General features: G+C 50.3%; 1 protein-coding gene across 1 annotated transcript in view; it reads right to left on the bottom strand.

Annotated features, from left to right (window-relative positions):
• Positions 1-5,242: 5,242 nt before the first annotated feature.
• The window catches only part of SYT17 (synaptotagmin 17), a 70,624-nt gene continuing 66,187 nt past the window's right edge, over positions 5,243-9,679 (bottom strand). The window contains exon 8 of the mRNA XM_062179977.1: positions 5,243-6,527. Within this exon, the coding sequence (XP_062035961.1) occupies positions 6,331-6,527 (197 nt within the window). The 3' untranslated portion in view covers positions 5,243-6,330. The remainder of the gene's footprint in view (positions 6,528-9,679) is intronic.

Below are 9,679 nucleotides of genomic sequence, written 5' to 3'. Positions count from 1 at the left end.
ACCACTTAGCACAGAGGCTGCAAGGGGAGACACTAGGCAAATCATGCTATCCTCATGGACCTACCGCAAGTCTTCCTCCGGCATCACCCCACCACCTTCCCACTTCCTCTCCAAGAATGCTCAGTCAGGTGCCCTGACATTTTGTGGCTGGCATTTATGGGGGAGCAATGCAGCGTGTCACTTCGGCTTCCGTCACTGGTCTTCTGTCTGGAATGTCTGCCGCCGTGCCTGTGAGGAATAGCTTAGCCAGTGCCCGCTTGGCCCTGCTGGCACTGGAGCTGAAAGTCTGCTGAGGCCTGACTCAGCCCCACCTCCAGCAGGTTGCAGGCCTCAGGTATACCAGTTGTCCCCAAAACTATTCCGCTGATGCTACCCACTGAGCATGTGTGTTTATTTATAAATGACATGCATTTACTGCATCTACTTTTTGAAATATTTTTTTAAAAAATATTTTACTTGAAAGGCAGAGGGGAGGGGGTCTTTTATCTGCTGGTTCACCCATCACCTGCCCGTGTGCAGCCAGGACTGGGTCAAGCATCCATGTGATGTGTAGGTACTACATATTATACTAGTATATTATGTTTGTACTAAAACACATACTCCAAAATTGGCATGCTTAAAGGCTGATACAAAATGTAAATACTACAAAGAAGGCTTGGGGATTCTCCCCCCGCTCCCCATTGGAGGCCCCTGCTGTCCCGTCCCCGGGGCCGCCTGGAAACGACATGCCTGTCTGGACCGTTTCTGGCTGCCATCACGAATGCCTGTGATGGAGTAACTTATAACCAACAGCACTTGTTTGGCTCACAGTTCTGGAGACTGGCAAGTCTAATATCAAGGTCCTGGCATCTGGCGTTGACCTTCCAGTTGTGTCATCTCACAGTGGAAGGTGAGAGGGTGAGATGATGACAAGAGGGGGCAAACGCACCCCCGTCCCCCCTGAGGCCTCTGACTCCAGACCTAACGTCTCTTAAAAGGCCCTTCTCCCAACACCATCACAGGAACGCTGACATTTCAACGTGACTTCTGGAAGAGCAGACTTGAAACCATAGCAACATCCCTCTGAGTGTTACTGGACTGGGAGGATGGAGGGGGTTGTCCAAAGCAGGCCAAGAAAAATCCTTTTTAAAAGTGGACAGGGGTCGGTGCTGTGGCACGGCGGGTTAAGCGGCTGCCCCTGGCACCGACATCCCATATTGGTGTCGGTTTGAGTTCCAGCTGTTCCACTTCCAATCCAGTTCCCTGCTAATTCACCTGGAAAAACAGCAGAGGAAGATGACCCAAGTGCTTGGGCCCCTGCACCCACATGGGAGACCTGGAAGAAGCTCCTGGCTCCCGGCTTCGGTTCACCCCAGCCCTAGTTGTTGCTGCTATTTAGGGAGTGAACCAGCAGATGGAAGATCTCTCTGTCTCTCCCTCTCTCTGTCTGTAACTCTGCCTCTCAAATAGATAAATAAATAAATCTTTTTTAAAAAGTTGTATTCATTGAGTGATAGTGAACTCCCACCCAGCTACACACACACACACACACACAACCTGGGAGCTCAGTGAAGATTCATACCTAGTCTATCATCTATCACACATAATCTATCGCCTATCTACCCACCCACCCACTCGCATCTCTACTATCTATGTATCATCTATTACCTCTGTCATCATCTATCCATCCCTATTGCTACCTACTATCTATTTTCCTATCTCCCTTAACTACTTAGCCTTAAAAACATGTTTATTTATCAATTAAACAAAGTCCTGGCCATTTCGCCATAATTACAAAAGAGGCAACAGAAGGTACTTAATTCCATGGCTTCTGATTCAGATGTATCCACGTTCAGATTCCAGATCTGCTGCTACGTGGTCACACACTGACTGTTTAATCCCTCTAAGCCTCTGTTTTCTCATCTGAAAAATGGGAACAAATCAATATTTCTCTCACACAAGGGCTTGACATCTCACAAGTGACTGGTATATGTTAAACCATTCTTAGATTATTCTAGAACATTTGAAAACACTGCATAGGGAGGTAAAGACTTGGGTAGTAAAATCACCAAGGGATAGCCACTGCCGACCTTTAGGGCACTGCCTTCCTGCCTTTTTCTCCAAGCATGGTCTTTTAGTTTTTACCTACTAATCATTCCGGAGTTGATTTCAAATGGTATTTTTGACCACAGAATCTAGGTGCAGGTATTTAGCCTAATGGTTCTGGTTTTGGTTCAGGTGCCCTGGTCCCATATTGGAGTGCCCTGGTGTGACACCAGGCTCTGGCTCCTGATTCAAGCTGCCGGCTAAGGGAGACACTAGACAGCAGCAGGTGATGGCTCATATAGTTCAGCCTCTGCCACCTACATGGGACTGAGTTCCTGGCTCCTGGCTTCAGCCTGACCCAGCCTCAGCTGTTGCTGTATTTGGGGGATGAATGAGCAGATGGGAGTCTGTCTCTGTCTCTCTACCTTTCTCGTGAACTTGGAAATGAAGGGGCAGCTATCCCCTAGTGGTGGGAAAACAGACCACCCAGCAAAAGAAAGCAGAGCTTCTTCCACGCAGCGATTCCCAGCTTTCTGGAAGAGAAAATACCAGTACCCAGAGAGCTGGGCAGGGCTGGGCAGGGGTGAGGAGCCCAGCTCAAGTCCTAGTGCGTGGGCTGGAATCCCGGGGCACTCTGGGGTCAGGAATGCACTTGGGGCTGCTGCCCAGGAGGAAGAGTATAATGTCTTTCCACCGTGAGACGTGAGGACCCAGCATGGCCCTGGTGCAGAACCACAAGTGGTTCTGCAATGCCCACCCCCACCCTCCGTCTGCCCTTCGTCTTTGCACTGGGGTCCCTACGCCCGGAAGAAGAGTGCGTTAGTGTCCTGTGTAGCTCTTCTCCCACATGACACTGGGAGGAGGAGGATGCTAATTAAAACAAGTAGGTAGCCCACGCCAGGGCACCCTGGGTCCAGGTTTCTATAGAAACTCGGATCTCCCTTCACCTCTCAACAAATCACTCTCGTCTCCCAACAAACTCGAGTCCTCAAGATGCGGATGACGCCAACATGTCCCACATCTGTCCAAGTTACGTGAAGATGGCAGGCATCTTCTAGCTAAACTCCACATCGATCCTACAGGGCTGTTTTCTGACAAGACAACCAGCAAAGCTGTTAGCCATGCTGGCTTAGAATGAATGACTCCTGTGGGGGCTGGGTACCAGGACCCCCTGTGGATACCCCAATCTCAAGGCACTCCAGTCCCTTACATAGGGTGCAGTATTTGCACAGAACCTAGCCATATGCTCCTTTATACTTTAAACCACCTCTAGTACAATGCAAATGATATGTGAACAGCTGTTTTCCTGTACTGTTTAGGAAAGAACAACAAGGAAAAAAGTCCAGACACGTTCAGTACAATTATTTATCAGTGTCTCAGCTCTGGAAGCTGAAGTCTTAAGTCAAGGTGCGGGAAGGGTTGATTGCTTGTTTTATTTTAAACTTATGAAAAATCTTGATCCACAGAGAGAAGAGAGGAAGAGATAGGAGAGAGAGAAACTCCCATCTGCTGGTTCACTTCCCAATTATGCACAATGGTCCAGGCTGGGTCAGGGCCACAGTAAGGAGCAGGGAACTCAATCCAGCTCTCCCACATAGGTGACAGGAACTCAGTTACCTGGGCCATCACCCCTGCCTCCCAGGGTCTATTAGCAGGATCCTGGAGTCAGGAGCCAGAGTTGGGAATTGAACCTAGGAACTCTGATGTAGGATGTGGGCATCTTAACTGGTAGACTTAATGCCCGCCTCCTGGGGTTGATCGTCGGGGTCTCAAGCCCAATGCTAGCCCCTGACCAGCAGGGGCAGCGCAAGCACTCCCCAACAAGGCAAACGGGAGAGGTAAGGTCGACAGGCGATGAACACACCACAAACACCCGTGAGGTCTGTCGAAGCAGGAACCGCTTTATTGAGGAAGTGTGCAGGCTTATAAAGCTTATGAAGGACATGCGCAGTAGGGGAGCCACTCAGCGAAAAGGTCACGCAGGCATGGGTGGACCACGCACAGGGGCACCTTAAGTGAAGTATAGGGATCACGCACTGTCCACGTGACCGGAACTAAAGTGGACCTATCCCTGCCGGTGGTCTGATCTTATGTAGCTTAACCGCAGCAGCCGCAGACACGCCCCTCGAACATCCGCCAGGCGCCATGTTGTAATGGAGGTTTTAGGCAGTGCCCAACAGTTGATTGCTTCTGCAGGCTGCAGGGGAAGTGGGTCTCAGGCCTCTCTCCTTGGTCTCTCCTATCTCTCCAAATCTTCCTGCTGTGTGCTGTGTCTCTGTGTCCACATGCCCCTCCCTCTCTTTGCCTTATTGGATTGGGGTCTACCTAATGACCTCTCCTACTTACCTTTATAAAGACCAAGCTCCAAATCAGGTTACCTCCTGAGGTACAAGGGCAGGGCTCCAGAAATCCTTCTCGGAAGACAGAATTCAGCCCATCACAGGCTCCAATGGAGGCCCGGGCCGGCCGTCTGCCTCTGTTGCTTTCTCACTACTTACCCTGATCGAACCTGGTCATCTCTTTGGACGGGTCCTCCTATCAGTCCTCTTATGGGTATACTTCCACATGCAACTGTGCTTCCTTCTGGGGCTGTATGCTAATGTCATGAGCCATGCCCAGCAGGACTGGCTGTTGGACTGCACCTCCCGTGGCAGGCTATATTTTTCCAAAGATGGCTGCACTACATAGAACCCATCTCACAAGCTCTGCATCCAACCTAACTCTCTCCTTTCCTTCCATTTCCTGTTCTCTCCCCTTCCTCTGAGCAGGAGCTGGTGAACACTCTGACCAAGACAGTATGACAGAGTATGTGAGTGTGTGGCTTCCGAGGACAGAGTATCAAAAGGCAATGGCATGCACCTGTGTCCCTCTTGCTCATGGATAATTTCCTTGGAACCCTGGCACCATGCTGCGAGGAAGCCCGAGCTATCTACATGGAGAGTCCTCATGGAGAGAGCTCAAGCTCCCAGCTGCCAGCCAGCAGCAACCACCATGCAGGGAGGGAATACACTTCCAGAAGATTCCATCCCCTAGCCCTCCCCTCTTCCATACGAGGCCCCAGCTAGAGCAGAGATAAACCCTCCTATCAGACCTGGTCTGATCCACATCACTGCTGTGAGTGATTGCGATGGTTTGTTTTGTAGTAAGGCAGCCGCAATACCCTCCTCCGTTGTGTCCCATGTTCACGAAGAAAAAGGTATCTTGAATGCATGGCACAAATAAATAATCTTTAATTTCAATAAATAGCTCCCCATCACACCAGACAATATACTGTGGGAAAAGATACAGAAGCTTCAGAGAGAGAGAGAGAGAGAGAGAGAGAGAGACTACAATAATTCTTTAGCACATGAGACATGACATTGGTTCACACACAGAAATATCCTGAAAGTGATTAAGGAAGGAGATTCCCGTGGATGGGATGTGTTGCCATTTAAATCCAGGTCTTTTGTGGGTCACAATCACCATGATTCGGTCAAAGAGTGTTACTTTTGCTCTATCATACCCTACTAACGTGATGTACGCACACATAACCACTGCCCAAGGTGGGGTCTTTGACGGACAGGAGGACACTGGGGGGACAGCTCACCGGATGAGAGAAGCAGAGAGAAGGGAGTGTTCAGGGTGCAGGTCCCGAACCATCCCCTGGTTCACCAAGAGGACACACAGGCACACACACATGTTCCCCTGGGAGGGCACACACATGAGAACACACGCACACGCAGAGTCCCTGGAATAAGCTAACACAAGATTCAGTTAAGCCGAGGGGGGTTTCTTATACTGGAACATTTTTGTTGCCATTGGTTTCTCCAGACAGGCTAACCTATTTATCACATTTACTAAGGAGAAGACGAAGATACTTATACCTTTGGAGAAAGGGACTGGGTGTGGGGGCCCTCGGGACACAGAAGTTCCCCAGAGGGTGTGTGGTTTGGGAGCAGGGAGACGGGCCTCCCACACACTGGCCAAACTGGGTCTTGATGGAGCTTGGCACCTTCTGGGAGGCCTCTTCTCCAGCCTGAGGGTTGAAAGTGCCTTTAGGGGTAGGGTATCAACAAGAGAGGCACTGCCAATAAGTCCCCAGCAGAGCCCCCTCAGCTCATGAGCTATGAATGGGGCTTCTGGAAAGTTCTCAGGCCTCGCTCATCGAAGGCGGCCACTCTGGGATCACTAGTTGGCTTCCCTTCAGTTGAGAGAGGACTTCGGGGATGTGTGTGTGTGTGTAGGCAGGTGTGGATGTAATAGGATGGGACACATTTGTTTATTTTTTTCCCCTACATATGAAAGCTGTGTTCCCCGTGGGTCACCTCAGGTCACCTCCAAGGAGGCCGGAGACACGCGGTCGCACTCGGCTCGGGACCGCAGGCTGTGCCACTGCTCCACGGCCGTGCGGTGCGTGTTGAGCATGCGCCGCCAGTGGTTGGACTCGGAGGGGCCGGAGGAGTACTGGCCAATGACGATCCTTCCGATGAAGTCGTTGCTGGTCTTCATGTTGTGGCCGAACACTGTGGGGCCAGAGGGGCAGGGAGGAGACAGCAGCCATTAGACCACACAAGCTCAGCTGCAAAGACAGGCCACTGCTGTTAGGGCTGCACAAGCGTTTGCTGTCGGAGGATGATCAGTGTCTTGTGGGATGGTTCGCAGCATCCCTAGCTGCCCCCGCCCCCACCTGGTGCAACCCAAAATGCATCCAACACATGGCCAAAGGCTCTTGGAAGGCCTGTTCATCCCAGATGAGAAACAGTAGGTTAAGCCATGGGGCAAGACATCCTTGGGTGAATCCTGGCTCTGTCATTTGGTGCTCTGAGACTTTATGGCAAATGAGGTAATTTCTTGGAGTCTCAGTTTCCCTATGGGTTAATAGGAACCTTAGTAGTACTTTACCTCACAAATCTATGTGAAGTTTCCATTAAATTATGTGTGTAAAATTCGTAGCACGCAGTGCTTAGCATGTAGGAAGTGCTCAATAAACATTATACTTTATTTATTTATTTATTTTTTATTTTTTTACTTTTTGACAGGCAGAGTGGCTAGTGAGAGAGAGAGGCAGAGAGAAAGGTCTTCCTTTTGCCATTGGTTCACCCTCCAATGGCCGCCGCGGCTGGCGCGCTGCGGCCGGCGCACCGCGCTGTTCCGAAGGCAGGAGCCAGTTGCTTATCCTGGTCTCCCATGGGGTGCAGGACCCAACCACTTGGGCCATCCTCCACTGCACTCCCTGGCCACAGCAGAGAGCTGGCCTGGAAGAGTGGCAACTGGGACAGAATCCGGCGCCCCGACCGGGACTAGAACCCGGTGTGCCGGTGCCACTAGGCGGAGGATTAGCCTGTTGAGCCATGGCGCCAGCCCATTATACTTTATTTTTAATGCTATTTATTTTAGAGAGGAGAGAGAGGGAGAGAGGGAGAGAGGTACAGAGGGAAAGAGAGAGAGAGAGAGAGAGAAACACCCATGTATTAGCTTACTCCCCAAATGCTTGTAATAACCCAGGGCCAGACCAGAGCCAGGAGCTGGAAACCCAATCCATGTTTCCCACGTGGGTGGCAGATACCGAACTCTCTGAGCCATCACTTGCTGCCTTAGGAGGAAGAAAAGGGAGCAAAGGCTGGGAGAGAAACCCACGACCTGGGAAGTGATACGGACATCCTAACTGGTGCATTAACTGCTAGACCAAATGCCCACCTCCACATTGCATTTTGTGTCTCCACTTCTGGCTGTTGGGCATTTATAAAGGAGCCCTCCTGTGTGCTCCATGGCACACAGCGGAGGCGAGTCTGCTGGAAGACACGGCTATGGCAGTTTCTTCCACCCCCTAGATGTGCTGCACGCCTCCTTGAGAGGCTTCTGTGTTGATTCCAACACAAGTTTAACTTGTGTCTTTCAAGCCTAATGAGATGGTTAGCCTGATTTATCTTCCTGGCCAAGTTCTGCTTAGTTCTCAATCTGCATGTGGGCAGTCCAAGCGTGCCATCTCACTGCTGTGGAAGCGACGGTGTCTGTGTTATAATGAAGGGCTACAGAAGGGGAAATAGCACAGCTTCGCTCAGCAGGGGCAGAGCAACCGCAGGCTGGGTCCCAGGAGGGGCGCTGATGATCAAATAAACCAGCGAAAATATGCAGTCCAAAGCCGAGGCTGAATACTAACAAGTCTCTGTTCTTCTCTGTGGGGTTCACACCAAGAATTTCAAATGATTAAAAAAAGGGTGGGGCTGGTAGTGGTAAGAAAACTGGAAAACCAAAACCAAAAACCCTACCCAATGCCTAAACAACAAAAAAGACCAAGGGCAGAGTGAAGTAGAGCACGTTGTCAATCCTATCTGGGGTATCTGGGGCTTGGCAGCGCTGTGCAGAAAAGCTGGACCATGTATGTTTCTTGTACTTGTGGAATCTGTTTACTAAAAATCAATTGCTAGGGCTGTGCCATGGCTCAACAGGCCAATCCTCCGCCTAGCGACACCGGCACACCGGGTTCTAGTCCCGGTCGGGGCGCCGGATTCTATCCCGGTTGCCCCTCTTCCAGGCCAGCTCTCTGCTATGGCCCGGGAGTGCAGTGGAGGATGGCCCAAGTGCTTGGGCCCTGCACCTGCATGGGAGACCAGGAGAAGCACCTGGCTCCTGCCTTCGGATCAGCGCAGTGCGCCGGCCGTGGCGGCCATTGGAGGGTGAACCAACGGCAAAGGAAGACCTTTCTCTCTGTCTCTCTCTCTCTCTCACTATCCACTCTGCCTGTCAAAAAAAAAAAAAAAAAAAAAATCAATTACTGATGAGTTCTCTGATGCACCTGGGGAAAAAGTGTGTTTTTTGTTTTGTTTTGTTTGGAATAGGTAACACTCAGGATGTATTTTTTTAACTAAACAGAGTGGGTAGTATAAGGTTTGCTCTCCCCAAATAAGAAACAAGTTGCCAGTCTCCTTCCCTGTAGACTTTGAATCTAAAACAAGAATCCATTATGCAACCTGTTGGTCTTCTTTCCTTGCAGAACAATGTTCTCACTTCCTGTGCCTCTTCAAAGCTTACGCAGGGCAATGAAGAGGGCCGACGTTTGGCACAGCGGTTAACTCACTGTTTGGGACGCCTGCAACCCGTGTCGGAGTGCCTGGTTTGAGTCCCGGCTGCTGTGCTTCTGATCCAGTGTCCTGCTAGTGTGCACCTTGGGAGGCAGTAGATGGTGGCGCACATACTTGCCACCCACATGGGAGACCTGAATTGTGCTCCTGACTCTGGCCCTGGTCTAGTCCTGGTCATTTTTGGGGAGAGAACCAGTAGACGAAAGGTCTCTGTTTCTTTCTTTCAAATAAATTTAAAAAAATAAGCATGGTAATGTAGAAACAACCCTTGTAAAATGGCATAGGTTTTATATCCTTGGGAAAGGGGCTTATTGAAACATCACATTGTAACCCAGAAATGAATGCAATTAACACATAAAAAATAAAATACATTTTTTTAAAAGCACATCTCAAGCACTGTCAGGTACGCTGGTGGGAGAGCAGTTTGACTCCATTTTTGGAGGAGTATGTAGTGCGTGTTCCCGTGTAACTGCACACATGGGTGAAGATACACATATAAGGACATTTTGCCCAGCAGGGGCTGGCAAACCACAGCCTCCCCGCCAAACCTGGCTAACTACCTGTGTTTATAAATGAAAGCTTGGGTGGAACAT

This window comes from Lepus europaeus, chromosome 21 (genome assembly GCF_033115175.1).
Source record: "Lepus europaeus isolate LE1 chromosome 21, mLepTim1.pri, whole genome shotgun sequence".
NCBI classification, from domain to species: domain Eukaryota; kingdom Metazoa; phylum Chordata; class Mammalia; order Lagomorpha; family Leporidae; genus Lepus; species Lepus europaeus.
Note: the sequence above shows the minus strand (reverse complement) of the source record. Positions and strands in the feature narration are given on the sequence as shown.